The sequence below is a fragment of the Schistosoma haematobium genome, chromosome ZW (assembly GCF_000699445.3).
Source record: "Schistosoma haematobium chromosome ZW, whole genome shotgun sequence".
Taxonomy (NCBI): domain Eukaryota; kingdom Metazoa; phylum Platyhelminthes; class Trematoda; order Strigeidida; family Schistosomatidae; genus Schistosoma; species Schistosoma haematobium.
Window position 1 is genome coordinate 59655291 of NC_067195.1, and position 16061 is coordinate 59671351.

The window sequence follows — 16061 nt, forward strand, 5'->3', positions numbered from 1 at the left end:
TTTCAGCTTATTATTAGGATGAAATGTATTCACCAGTTAACGTTCTTTTAAATTGATAAAACCATACTCAAATTGTTTCACCATACAGAATAAACTCTGAATATAAATCGACCGACTATTTGAAACAGTAGACCATTTTGTGTATAAGAAACCTGAAGTTAACTGTTATTCGTACTCGACAAAGATTGGTAAATGAATATAATAAACGCTACTCTCAAGAACTATTACCAGAACAATATGCTCAGCAAATAACGTCCTAAGGACATTTCATATGAGAGACGGTATCAAACACCAACCCACCTTGAAGAGAATCCCGAAATGAGTGAAATAATCCACTGACACAACTACTTTGTTTACTATTATTAAATGATGCATGAATGTAGATCACTTCCTAAAGCCACATTTCCTTTTCTGGAGAAGAGGAATGTATCTTAAACATTTCTGGATTGTTAAATGTTTAAAGGACTACACATTCTCTGAGTCTTCACTAAATAGAATAACTTCAAATTGATGGGAATGCCAGTCGTTATAAGTAAGAAGCTAGACGACCATCTTAAGAGGCAACTTTAGTCAACCTATCAAGATCTTCTGGTATACTCTCGCATAAGTTAGTACTTCCTGATTATTTTCTAAAAGTTGATGATCAGATGCCACTCTCTTATTCAAGTTGCTAATAGTGATGTGCAGTTACTCATAATATTATGCATACCTGTTCCGCGATGTGTTTAGAAATTGATGTATTTGTAATAGAAGGATCTTGAAAACTTTGTACACCTGGATTTATTTCATCGTTCGAGTGTTCTGAGCATTCTATATGTGATGGAGACACTGATGTTGGTTTCGGTAAAACAGAACTGAGACACAATGGGCGATCGGTTATTCCACAGGATGATGGCCAAATCATTTCACACGACAAAGGCTGTTCAAATTGTTGATGAATCTGTGTTGATTTGAGTGTGTGGTTAGATATTGCTATTGGGTCATATTCAACATATTCCATATCACCAAGTTCAGATTGTACTGACTTTTGTTTAGGATTTGTGATCATATTTTCAACAGAACTGTATTTACCATACTGCAAATTGCGAAGATAATGGCAACAGTTATGACTCCTTAATTCTGATGAAACCCCTATCGATACTTGCCGAGAAATTAATTCGTTCAATTTTAAACCGATTGTAGTGACCTAATATTCATTTCAAGAAATAAAAATTTACATCATGAAATACGAAACTTTGAGCAATTATAAGAAATACATCAAGGTGTATATATTTAGAAATAAAACAACAATATTTTGGTATAACTTGTAAAAATGTGTGCTTTTCTGTTGTTGATATTCAAAATTGAGTTGATCAGTTTTTGTTAGTATATAGGTTTCGTAAATGGGTTCTCCAGTGTTGTTTGATTTTTACAAGTTTTCGGATGACAAGCATTTCGGATGACAATTCGTAATGTAATTGTCAGCTTTCATGTAGTCTTATTAGAGACTTATCGGTTGGAGATACTTGTATCATTGTGATCTATCAGTCAGCTACAACGTAGGACCAGACACATATATGCTTCGGTCCAAGTTGCCACACCACATCAGCACAACAAGATGAAAAACAAATTCATAGAAAAAGTTACTTCAATGCTAGTAATATATAAAAGAAAGATTGTGTATAAGGATATAAAACGGGAAGAAAGAATAAGTTCATAGAAAGAAAGGTATGAAGCAACTTTAATTTCACCGTTTAAGGACAGACAATTAGTGTATACACCGACGCCATTGTGATCGATTCTCAGCCACGTAACCCATGATCTCCAACCATTGGTTACGATAGTGGCTCGGACGCCAACCAAGTAGTCTGCATCTACTAATATGGCACAGACCAGAAGTTAGTGACTCCAAGGACTGATGCCACGATTTGGTTTAACTGCCCCTAACTTTCTTTTAACCATCCCCAACAGTAGTCAGCATTGTGCGTCATGATAATCGGTGTTCACGCATGCGTAACACGTGGCCCGACCATCTCAGTCGACGAAGGTTTGCAACCTCATCAACTGGTTTACCATCATTTCCTAATACTCTGTGTCTAACCTCACTATTACTTACCAGGTGATCCCAGCAGATGCGAGCAATATTTCTAAGACATCTGTTGTCGAATACTAATGGCTTACGAGTATCTTCTACTCTTAATGGTCATTTTTTACAGCCGTGAAGTAGAACAGAACGAACTGCCGCAGAGTGTACTCGTCCTGTAATTGATAGACGGATATCTTGCCTTAGCCATAGGTGACGTAAGTTGACAAAAGGTAAACGAGATTTTTGAATACTTGCTGAGATTTCGTACGTCAGAAACCAATCCTCTGTAAAATTATGAACTGAAGGTCTTACATTCACTTATAGTTTGTACTACTAACATTCGCCTTTACTTCCGTTATGCTGTAATCTTAAATTAACTTTTACCTCGCATACAATTAAACTGAATAACCCATTGGTCTCATTGGTAGGTTCACTTGACATATTATCAATGTAATTGATCATTATTGACTATAAACAGGTGTTCCTTTTTTCTTAGAGTAATTACATAGATAGCTAAGCAACTTAGCCAATTCTTAACCTTGGTGATGAGGCTCCGAAAAAATTCAAAAATGTATTGAGTTACATTCACTGTGACTAATACGGTGAACAACAACCACCAATGTGCAATAAATACTTGTGGAAGCTGAATCAATCAGGTAATTTTGATTACCTCTTTAGTGTATTTTTCACTAAATTAAGTAGTAAACAACATTCATTTTTTATTGACACCTGCGAATCTGCCCTAAAGCTGATTGAGGAAGATAATCGACTGATAATTTGATGAGAGCTGTCGCTAGATTATGGTGAAGTTAATTAGTTAATCTGTAAATTTGGAATAATCAGGGATTATTGAAGATATCACTATATGATAAGAACTATAGAAGTCTGATTACGTCCTACAAATACCTAGCTATCCATTCATTATAGCCAGAGTAGGAATTAACAATAAAGGGGTCAAACGATCAAATGGTGGGATAGATTCATAAACCAGATTCAGAAGTTTTGTATGGTAATACACTAACTTCACCGAACGTATGATACGTTTTTCTAACGTAGTTTTGGCCACAGATTTCTTTTCCTCAATGATATGTATGACAAGCAGTCTGGTGCCCTATACAGCTGTTCTTAAATAATAAGAGTGAAAAAGGAATTTAGACGATGTAATAACGAAAACTGTTTTCAGCAAAAAAATGTTTGACTCTGACAGATTTAGGGATCATGAACATTAAGCAACATACCGTAATATCACCTGACATTAAGAACTTTAATAAATGAGTTCATACAATGAATTAAGAGAATAATTCTCAAAACTAAACATTGAGCACAGAAAATAAAGTTCCTGAAAAGGATGATAACAACTTCGTATTACCACTGCAAAATATGTGTTATATGTTGAGGTAATTGTTTGCTTCTTGCACATTTTAATTTTTAAATAAAGAAAATCTACACGAAAAAATCGGAGTAGAACATTGATTGACTAGAAAGGACATATTATCACGAAACCTCACAGGCAGATAACTGGTTCAATACAGAAGTGCTTGCTATTTTTTGTCAGTCTTTTTATGATCTAACTAATTTTCAATTCAACTACAAACATTTTGTGTTCATTTAAAAATAATTTTATTGCGAAATAACATCAACCGAAAAACCATTCATACTCACCTAAACTTATAAACCAAGTCCATATAATAGTAATTCCTTTAAATTCCATTTATTCTATACTTAAGGCTAACAAATAATGAACTTCATTGATTGATATAATCTTATTATTTGATAGCCATAAGGCCTTTCAATCTTTTTCTGAAGTCAATAACAAATCTTAAGTTAAATGGTGACACAGCATATATGATAATACACTATTGTTAATCCAAACGATTAAGATTTGCGGCATCACTAAATATATTCACCAGTGATAAATACTACAATGAATGACTTGTAAATTAAGTAATCATCGTAGAAACAAGGATTTGATTAATAACAGACAAAAGTCAAAGACATAGAGATTTGAAAGCAAAACCGATTATTATCATAAACATTTTACAAGGTCACGTTTTTTTGTAAATAAATACTCACCCACGATAAACCAATTAGTTCAGTGTATGCTGGTGGAGCATAAATGATGATATTATGCGTAGCATCAACAATTATAGCAACCAGACATTTTGAGTGTACACTCAATACTGATTTTGGAAAAACAGGAGTGCTACTAGTAGTTAGAGGAATATGTATACCAACAACGGTACCACCACTGCTAGTAGTAGTATTAGTAGTAGCAGTGGTATTATCACAACAATCTGACATCTCCGTACAAGTAACAGATGATGATGACGAATCCGATTCGGTTGGGTGATAGCCTACTAATGGTAATTTATCTTGTGGCTTGATATTTGAATCTGTAAATATGAAATAAACAAATCAAAAGTTATAATACTTCGATTTATTGTGTAAATTACACTTGTTGTATGAAAGTTTACAATACCACCTAGTTGGTCAAGATAGTGAAAAAGGTCCATAAATTAACAGATGAAAATCGATTAGATCAATCATATAAACTGTATATAATTATCAGAATCAACTCAGCCATGTGTTATAATTATTTTGAGAATCATGAATTATGTACTTTTACAGCAATAAAGTAAAAATAATAAAGGCAAAGTCTAGAAATGTTGTTAAAAACCAATTATAGTTCTTATAAAACTAACGAGATGGTAAACTCTTGAATTTCGTAAGGATGAAAATGAGGTCCAAGATAATAAACTAGTAATAGCGTAATTAATACTACATATAAAGCGTCACTTATTGATACTTATGTAAACTATCGAGTTTTCATAACACTTGAAAATAACGTAATTATATGTGGAAAATGTCGAAGTTGTATGGTAGTAGTACAACCTATTACAATCGTAAAATGAAGACGTCGAGTAAAAATCTATTAAATGATTAGCAAAGAAGTAAAAACAAAACAGAGGAAATTTAGCAAGTTATTGTGTTTGTAATGCTTACTATTGAAAAAGCTTGATTGCATCAACATTTTATGTAATTTTATATTTCCATTTAATCAAATCAACAGATACGGCTAGCAGGATAACCTGTCAACAGTTTGACTTATTTCCCTCGAAGCATTAGGTTAAAACAGTTACTTACCAAACCATCACTAACTGAATCAAGAAGCTAGTAGATGAAATATGTCATTATACTAGTACATTAAAAGTTCGTTACGACATGAAAGAGATTTAGAATTCTTAACACTCAAATGCCGAACAAACGATGCTTAATTACCTGAAATTTTTTGAGGGGTGCAGGGTTAGTATATAATGCTAAGTGAAATTCATCACGTAAAACTAAGTATGTCGTAGAGACTAAGTCTTTTCAGTGTACCCGTTACTTTTAACGTTAGTAATACTTTCAAAGCTGTCTGTTCACGATATTCCCCACTACATACTCGGCTTCATCTTCAACAACAGTTTGTTTTGCTGTCTTAAAATTCATAAGATGAAACCATGTAGTAAATTAATGAATTAAGTGTAAAAACTGTATATTCATGTGGAAACTGTTGGCAGTCATCAGATCTTAGTACTTCATTTCGGAGTTTACCATTATAGTAATTTCCATGCTTACGATATAACTTTCTGCTGTTACAATTACTTTTCGGTGGAGTTTCATGATGTGACAAAACTTCAATAAATGGAAGTTCTGGGTAGACTGGGTCGAAGAAGTACGTCAACATAAATCCTTCAATAGGAGAGGAATTAGTAAAATGATCCTTCATGAGAAAAAATCCAAATAAAAACTAAAAATAAGTGTGGCACAAAAGCTGCATTCATAGACACGGTAATGAACTAGGTTCTGTTTGCTCAACCTCAAGGATATATAAAGTACAGCTCATAACTCTGACACACTAGGTCGGAGTTGGGGATTAGAAGGAAAAGAAAACTTCAGTGGGTAAATTACGCTAACCCGGTTCAGACAAAGGATAAAGCCAGTTATACAAACATAAGGAATTGCTGGCTATGCGCACAATAACAGCTTTTTCTAGCACTGGTGTGGACAAGCTGTGTTGTCTAAATATAGTTGTAGCAAGACGATAAGTCGGGGCGAAATCAAGCTCTTCAATGGTATTTAATAATGAACCAGATTCTGTTAGACCGTTTAATATTTGCCCGGGGTTATCTTCTCTCAACTGTCCAACCTTGTGACACTTATTCTTGAGGACATCGGCAGCCAGATTTTGTTGGATCGGTAGTGTTAAGTACAATTCGACTAGCGCCTGATTTTCACGATGTCTTCTCTGCCTAGCTGCAATACGCGACTTCTCACGACGCTCATAAGTTTGCTTTCCCTTTGAATTATTCTCTGATTTGACTTGAAGACCACCGTTTTTAGAGATGATAGGATTATAATCTGAAGGTAGTGAAGGGTTGTATGATTGATTATCAACTTTGAGTTTTTCTTTTTCATGTGAAGATGCATTTTTCTTCCTGGATTTATTGTAGTTTCTGCTAAAATATTTGAGATAAAAATACAATAACTCTAAACAATAAGGAAAAATCCACAAAATTTGTTTAGATAAATTCACTGTCACATAAGAGAAAACGCCACCATTCTATTATAAACAATGCTTGTGTTCCATTTTGCTCTACTGAGGACTATGTGCAAAAGCAGATAAGATATTGCATGATTCCAATATCCATTCCATAAAAGTTCAGATATCAACATACTAAATGATTGTGCACTTTATCAAATATCAAAAGGTTCTACAGTTTATAGTCCACTGTAAAAAATACGGACAAATTCTGAATTATGTACGGGCTGTTTAACCTAAATACCAGATGGTCCTAACATAAAAACTGGTTAAATAGTATCCGTATATAGTTCAACGAAGAATGAACATCATTAATTATTTTTCTAACATTTCACTTTGGGGGTCCTGAAGATTACTTTCTGAATTCAACCACCTGTCAAAATGTAATCTGATTGCTAAAGGTTTATGTGTAACAACTATAACGTATGAAAACCTGCATGATAATATTTCTTTATGTTTATGTGGTCCAGATTTACAATTATAATCGGGATAACGATTGTCAGTCAGTCAGTCAGCTACAACGTAGGACCAGGCACATATAAGCATCGGTCCAAGTTGCCATACCTAACGATTGACATTATTTAAATAATAACTACTTCTAAATTGTCAAAATCCAGGAACACATCTATTATACGCTTTTGAAACTAAACGTATTACATCGAACTCTGATCACACATTTTTAGAGGGGTTCAATTCAACTTCATGATAAGTAGCAGATGAAAATGATAGGATCAAATGGATCTTTCCTACATAGTATGCAACCAAGCATAAAACATGTGGCAACTGGAATTGCATGAAGAGAAGAGAATGTAAGTGACAGATCCACAACATTGTCATTACTTGAGAACAATCAACTACTTTAATAAGAATTATGACACAACACATGAAATTCCTAGCAAACGTTTTGATTATAATAAATCTTGTTTTCAAAGCAAACAAACATTTAACAAGTTGTCGATATTTCAGTTTTTTGGTCAACAGCAATTCCTAGCTTGCAAACACAGATATAACCGAGCATATGGCAATGTTTATTTTATAAGTAGATTCCAATCGAGACATACTAGTTGATAATATACAATCACTAATAAACTATGACCCTAAATGCTCTGGTACGACCGAGAGTAGGGAGGGTCAGCTCTCCCTCTCAAAATGCTCTCACATGGCCACATGCATACAACCACTGCCAGTGAAGTCCTACTCAGTGCCTTCTCGCGGCATTACTGTTGTTCACGAAATTGAGAGGACGGAAAGCGAATAATCTGGCGCTTTAACTGGGTTGGTGGATACGGAGAGTCCACTTTAGGAAGTTGGAAAACCCTGGTTCCAAACCATCGGTGCACATGGGCTCCAGTATCCTGAAGAAACGAATGGCGTATGGACATATTGTTGGTCACTGGCTACCATTGGAGTGCATCTCCTGATGTTACCTCACTGCCTTGTGGACCAGACCTTTAGGTCGAAGGCTCTGAGTGTGGCCTAAGAAAACCACCCGCTTCCGTTGGAGCACCCGGGCAGAATCTCAGTCCTCACACAAATCGAATGATTTGTGTGGCGCATATCTGTTTGGTGCCTCCTCGTACCAATGTTTATGTGTTTCAATAAAAAAATACTAATAAACTATACTCGAATTGTATTAGCACGAACATGTGCACCTCCTACACTGTGCACTAGATTTCACTTGTCTTTAGATACCGAGATCTGGCCATAGACCCAAACAAGCTGTGGCAGGATGAATTCCTCAGTTATATTTAATCGGTTTGCTGTTATAAACACATCTGGAAATACGAAACTAGGAAATCATCTGGGCGTAAACATGTAACATGACTCGTGGACATATGCATTGCAAGTTAACTACACAATATTCAGCTAGTGGACGAGTTATTTTGCAATAATTCTTTAGGATTATGCCACAAATAGTCACTATTCCAAGAAAAAAACGGCGCCCTCAGCTAAACTGACTTTGTCTACAAACGTAATAATGGGTAATACTAGTCAGCCAAAAAAACAATCCCAAGACATCATGGAAAAATTAGTTACATTGCAAGAAAGTGCAAACACACATTTTACTTTAAGCTGAAGTATGAAAAAGACCGGGATTTCCATTAACACATTAAAAGACGACACCACCACACTCTAGACTGAATTTTATAAAATCAGGTCAGATCTACAGGTTTAATATCGCTAATACCATCTAAGGGGCTTCCAAAAGAAATTTGTTCACTGAGGTGACCGACAGTGAATCCCAAATCGGTCGAAAAACTAATAAACCACATAGTCTAGAACCATACATTGTGGAACACAGATACACGAGAATAATATGACCAAAATAGTGTGAGAAAAGGGAAAACTGGCGTGATTCCCCACGGACTGCAAAACTATGACTCAAAATACTAAAAGCTATGCTGAGTTTCATGCTTGTTTTCAAGACGGAAACTTATACACAGCAGTGGGCGTCTAATGACACACATAATGATAAAGTTGCTAGTTGCCTCAGTTGAGGCAAAATGGTGAAATCCTGAAAGAATTTGGAGGAACATATGATACTATCCAGCTTAAAACCAGTGAGTAAATTTTTTTAAAACTTTATTCACCTTCCGTAATCTTTGCGAACTTGTTATTCATACTTTAAATTCCTTAAAATATCTTTATTTTTACTTGCCAAAGCCGTTTCAAAAGTGTCTTCCTGTTAAAGACTTCCTAAGGAAAAATGGATCAAAACATTCGCCGTCTTACACCTGTTTTCCTAAACCGTGAGTTGACTTTGCACTCAAACAGTTTAATTTTCAGGACAAATTTAGACATTGGATAAACACATTTGCCTCCAATGCTTTGATTGAAAGATACATTCTTCCTCGTTAGCACACGTTGATGAGCAAGAAAAAAGCCAATAAAGAATTTCTTAGTTACACTCCATCATGAAAACCGAGACAGATCAAAATTACTGTTAATCTTCAGTTCTTATGTTGAAGCATGCTGAAACTTTAGACTAATTCATGAAGAAACCAAAACCGTGTTATTAAAAGTTATCTTATTGATATCTTAGAAACAGGGACAGCAACCCTAAAAACCCACAAATATTACCATATATATCCCGTCTATCCCGACTTTTGTAATATCAGAGCAGTTAGTAACAAAAGTATTCACAAGAGAGATAATCTAGACCACATATTAGTTTTGATAGATTTTATTAACAATATGCCAGATAAAGAAACATGCATATATGTGAAAAATGGCTATACTCTTACAAAACAATGGGTGAAAATTCCTAGATTCTCATGGAACAAGTCAGGATTTCCGACTAATAAAAAAATTAAAAAATAGTTAGACTTGACATACGTTGGGCAACCGGGTAAGCTTCGAGGAGCAGCAGTTGGTAAGCACATTGTACAATGTGGTACCGCGAAAGTTGTCTTAGGCGGGTTCCGATAATGGTCCTTGAAAAAAAATTCAAATTCAAAGAAAAAGTTTCATATAATTAACTTTAGGACAGATAACCTGAGAAATCACTCTGTCGAGTTGGTAGTGTGACTCAACACTGTCGCTTAGTTGTGAGAAAAATGAGTTATACGCGATCCTATGGTTATGGAAGCCAATCATTTCGAGATCTGCAGAGGTGGAACGAGCGATTACTAAATCACATAATATGTGTGCTGTACTAAACGTCTTAAGCTAAGAAATGAAACTTCTTATGTAGGTTTGATGTTGGATAAATAAAGTCTCAATATAACTGTCGTCACAGGAACGTGACTCATCGTAAATAGACTGTTCTCGATCGATTGCGCAAGGCATCTGTGCTAGGAGTGACAGAGTTATAAATCTCAAGGTACGAGGCGTAATATTGTGTTAAAGATCACTTGTTTGTATTTATGAAAGCTTGGCTATATTTCACTTTTTCGTATCCTCACATCCGTTGGTTATGATTGCGTGCATATGAATAGGTCGATGAAGGAGTTCACACATCTAAAGTATTTCACTGAAGTCAAAGGTCGCTGGGTTTTATGAGGGATGAATGTTATAAAAAGATATCGATAACAGTTTTGATAAACATGCTGCGAATAACTACGGAAAACCTACTGCATTACTAATTTGTACGTGCTTTGTCATCATTTCATTTCATTTTGTCATTCTCAATTCACAAGTTTTCGAATTGCAGTTGATCAGACAGTCCGATTCAGCTGTTCTGCCAGGAAGCTATAATGGCACTTAACATCTTCAAGTCTGATGAGTACTTGCCGATATTCCTTTATGATTATTGTTCGAAAAGGTCGTGTGATTTTTCGACCTCTAATCTTGATTCTGATAACTTTAATGAATCTTAAGTCAATCAGACAACAGTTTTGGTTGGCACACATATTTACCTGTATTACTTGTGACTTTCCTTGCTTTCTTGAACAGATCAGCAACGCACTAACTAACCGTTTCCAAGAGAGATTCAGTCTATCTAGCCATAATGTTTTCCTAAACAAGGGTTAAGAGTAGACTAAAATCAGAGCATGAGAGTTACAACTCTAGATGAATGTTTTCACTACAATATGTTGTTAAGTATTTTTTGATACGGTTGTTTGTAGAATTATTTTCTAATTATTTATAAGTTCATTTATCCCTGCTCACAATATAATAGACCTTATCCCATGAGTGACGTTTTCTCATGATTTGACCGTCCAATCTGCAAAATCTTACGTGGAAGCCATATCATTGTCCCTACTGGCTTGTCATACGTGAAAACCGGCAACTTAATATTTAGAACTTCCGAAGAATACATTCAGTCTGGGGATAGAATAATATGTTCTACGTGGAGAAATATAAGTCACATAGAACGACCACGCCTGCAAGACCGTGCCATGCCATATTGAACAATTAATACCAGATTAGTCATTTTTTTTATCTTCTCCCTGTGTTAGATGTTAATTGTGAATTTCCTCATTTATCTTTTATTCAACGTCGAAGATCGTGTGACAATGAATCAATAACACTACAATGCTCACTCACCAGAGTCAACGTGACATTGATTAAACACCGAACCGAGCGGGCTAAATACACTACGGTGGTTACCAAAAGAATAATACAAATCTGTAGTGTCACTGAATCTTAACCATGATCCTCAGAGCCGAACATGGGATAACAGGGAAAAAAGAATTTCGACATGTAACACTAAGAAGAGGTCAATAATGGTGGACACAGTAACATTCACTCGGAATGGAATTCATCGGACTCCATAGCTCAGCCCTGAAGGCGTAGTCATACTTATGTAAGATTACTTTTATTCATATCAAATATATTGTTCTATTTCCAATCTAAATGTGATTTCCATCATATGTTACTGATTGTACAATACAATGAGTCAGGGTAGACAGTGATGTGACTTCCACGCAAGATCTTACAGATTAGGCAGTTACATCATCGGAGCAGTACTAATAACGAAGTAGACCATAATTCTACAAGTCCTGCTGATAGTGATAAACTAAAAAATAAATAAAACGGCGGCAGCAAGTGATCAGCAAATACATTTAATAATTACAAAACATTTGACTTTTAACACGTTAAGGCCGGGATCTTCGTCAATATTATGTAGGAGTTAGACAAATTGGGATTATAATAATCAAGGATGATTTAGTACAGATACATTTTGATGGACTACATAAAGTCGCATGAAAATAATGTTTGGTTAATAGCTTAAATTATTAGAGGTTTAAGTATTTTGTGCTTAGAAACTGACGAACCACTAAAATTGAAGAAATTTTGATATCAGAGTGAATAAATTAGAAAATCAATTACTGTTCATGTCAGTATGTATAGTAATATTTCGTAAAACGTTTCGAACACACTGTACAATCCGTACCCTTATATTCTAATGTCGGTTACTATGTTAAGCCTAATAACTTATTTTAGCTTCTGGATAGGCCAGTTTGCATTTTGACTTTGGAAATTAATAGATTATCAACCTTGACTGTTTTTATATGAGCGTACGTGTGTATACTTCTTATCCTATTTATCATGTGTCTGTAACCTATTTTTATCTGGCTATAAAGATTGATTAACGCTTGAGTAAATGGAGCTGTCTTTCATGCCTTCTCCATCGCGCATCATTTCGCTTCTCACTCTCCTCTTCGCTACATTTCCCTAATTAACTGTTCAGCTCAAAGGTTGTATGGAATATTCGCATTCAAACATCATTCTCGTATTTGACTTATTTGGTTTCGTTGTTCACTAACGCGAGTTAAATCGATAATTTTATACAAGGAAAGCCAGGTTGTGTATTTTGACAACAATCAATCATGCGATCCAATTGGAGTCAGATACAGGGCCAATGAAGTACTTATTTTATGTAAAATTATTATGGTACTGTTAACTAATTTGTGACTAGGGGTTATTTTACAAACACCCTTTTGCCTAAGGAGAAAGTATTTTGACCCTTGAAATAACATTTGAAATGTCACTCATTTACCCACATGTTGATAAGAAGTGTTGTTATTCCCATTTTGTAAGTCTAGTACAAAATGAGAAATTTAGTGACAACTGCGTGCAAACATTCCTATATGTCATTTATAATACAGACGTACGACAGATGGTTCAAAAATAAAATATAGAACTTGTAAGTAAAGGTCTTCTGAATGCGTGATGGTCGTGTCATTCGAAAAATTAGAGAAAAATATACCGAAATAAAAAAGGAAGGATGGGGGACAGTTGAAATAACATATATTTGAATCAATTCATAGATGAGATCTATGTGATGTGATAAGATCAAACAACAATGGTAACCATTTATATTCTAGGCAGATTACACACAAAATAGAGAAAGGAAGAATTTGATCACTTGGATGGTAGATGAATGCGGTTGTGTACAGAATTTGAAATTTATAAGACACTAATTTCGAACTATGTACTGATAAACATATTTTTCAATGGATACAAATGTACTCAAGTTTTAGTGTGGCATCAACTCTTTAGGGTGAAAGCTAAGAACCTTGTGAAACTTTTCTCCAGTAAGCGTTTAACGACTTTCGGTTTTCACCTGGATAAATCATTTAAAACTACGGGCACTACTTCTTGTGATAGTTTCCGTGTTGTAATTACATATCATAGTGAACTTGTAGTGGCATTGGACAATAACCACACAATCCACAAAGCTGAACACGAGACTACTCAGAAAACAGATATTCAGTATTTAACGCGGAGAAATACGTAACGATGGAAAAGGCGGGGACAAGGGATTGAATGAATTGGAGTTGATCGGATGGCATGGCTCTGCCATGCAGGCGTGGTCTTTCTGAATGTTACCTTATATCTTCTATTCATAATAAATATATTGTTCCTTCTCTAGCCTAACCTTGTTCTACATCATGTATTGGTAATTGATACGGTACAGTGAGTTGGTGTGATCGATGGTGTGACTTCCACGTAAGATCATATAGATTAAGCAGTTATATCATGACAAATCTACAATTTTGGGATTAGGTCTATTATTAGAGCAGTACTAATATCATAGTAGACCATAATTCTACGAACTTGTCCTCTAATCCGAAGCAGGACAGAGAAAAGACTTAAACTTTATAAGTTGGATATGGTATAACTAGTATTTCTAGAACTGCACATATAATTTAGTTCTAATGTCAAACAGATGCTTGTGGCATACCCTCATTTTTCAAAACACTTCACCAGGGAAGTGTAACATGTGGTGAATATATTCGTGTCCAGTCGAATGAAATTTATTCGTGATGCTCATAAAATTTGAAATACTTTAGATTTAGTCGAATGACAATGTGCAATGGTCTTAAGTTTATGATACACTATGGCCTGAATATCAATTCGAGATTGATTTTTCATCACATAAAGCTTGATGTCTGTCAATGAAGTTGGTTCATATATATTTTTAGTCATGTCTATGTGTATCAAAATCCACTCGTCCAAACTGCATAACGCAGAGTGGGCCGAGAAGTGCTGGACCGGAGTCAGCTAATGAGGAATGAGAGGAAGAAGTGTAACAAATTTGTCAAACAACGCCTTGATGACAGTCTATTTTGCTAATTTTGAGCTGATATGAAATCTGAATTTTGACTACTTGATTTATATATGCCGTTGGAAGCCTTTAAACTGCATTTTCCCGATTTGTACTGTTCAAAAGACATCATTCTATGACTAAATTATGATAATGTGAGAGTTGTTCAGAATGTTACAGAAAAAGATCTGAAAGAGAAAACGCGGGCGCATATAAAACTTATTGTACCCGAATGGTACTTTTTCCGGCTGTTACAGAAACTTAATTTGACCTAATCAAAAATGTTAACAAAATTAATAGTCAAGGAAAAATAACTTACTAAAAAAGGTAGGTCAAATGGGGTTTTTCCACCGATGAACAATCAAATAGAAGATTGTAATTATATTATAAATATAAATAAGCACCAGTAACTGATAGAAAACGTTATAAGGCAAACAGAAGACGTGCTTCAAAACCGACTTCATGGAACAGAAGTAATCAGTTCACAAGGTATCAGACAAAGTATAGAGGTCAAATAAGGCAACTGACACGAAACAATGTCAAGCGAAACCAAGAAGTGTCGCTAAAAATTTAGAATTTGTAAACGATGTTGTGTTAATTACCGCAGGCGAACCGAAAAAGGAAAATAAATATGCCAAACTACAACCAGCGGTAGGAGCAAGAATAAATACAATGGAATAATAATGTTATGGTGAAGAAGAAAAGACACATCCAGGGATGCTTAACATGTTCCTATAACGAAGCAAGAAAATGGATCTTACCAAAATACTAATCCCAGTATCACTCGATGCAGCATAAGTCGCCGACTAGAATTTTTCAGGCAACTCCGTTTTGGGCTACCCATTCCTTTGATGTCTGTTTCTAATTTCGGACACACTGAGTTTATTGGCCTCCCACGTCAGAAGGCTCTGTTGGGGCTTTGCTAATGGTGCAGTTTTATGATTTTCTCAAGTTGTGTCCTACCAACCTCCAGCTTATTTCCCTAATTTCCTCTTCATTTGAAAGGTGGTTGGTTTCCTGGCATTGCAGTTTGTTGCTGATGACATCAAACGAACGGATCATGAGTATCTCACATGGACAACTACTCATAAATGCCCGTAACTTTTTGTTAGTGTTTACGGTAGTTCACCAGGTTTTAGGTCCACACAATAGAACCGTCTTTTCGTTTGTGTTGAAAATTCTTACTTTGACGTTAGATAACAGTTAATTTTGGTTCCAAATATTGTTTCGTTGTACGAATTTTGTCCATCTTTTGCCGATCCGTGCTTAAGCATCTGCATTGGAATTTGTTGATCGATGATGCTGCACAGGTACAAAAACATCACATCTCTAGCACGTCGTCATTGCTGAATCCAAGTGTTGTAGAATCCAAACTACGGTTTGTTTTGAAGAATAGCCTCCCAAGTGGGTTAGACACG

General features: G+C 35.2%; 1 protein-coding gene across 2 annotated transcripts in view; it reads right to left on the reverse strand.

Moving 5' to 3' along the window:
* AARS2_3 (alanyl-tRNA synthetase) overlaps window positions 1-10081 on the reverse strand; it is a gene marked incomplete at its 5' end in the record, with an annotated part of 46104 nt that extends 36023 nt beyond the window's left edge. The window contains 4 exons of one of the 2 annotated variants that reach the window (XM_051211913.1): window positions 710-1186; window positions 4139-4458; window positions 6023-6564; window positions 9984-10081. In XM_051211913.1, coding sequence (XP_051072036.1) covers window positions 710-1186; window positions 4139-4458; window positions 6023-6564; window positions 9984-10081 — 1437 coding nt within the window. The remainder of the gene's footprint in view (window positions 1-709; window positions 1187-4138; window positions 4459-6022; window positions 6565-9983) is intronic. The other variant, XM_051211914.1, reaches the window with a different exon arrangement.
* Window positions 10082-16061: the final 5980 nt, after the last annotated feature.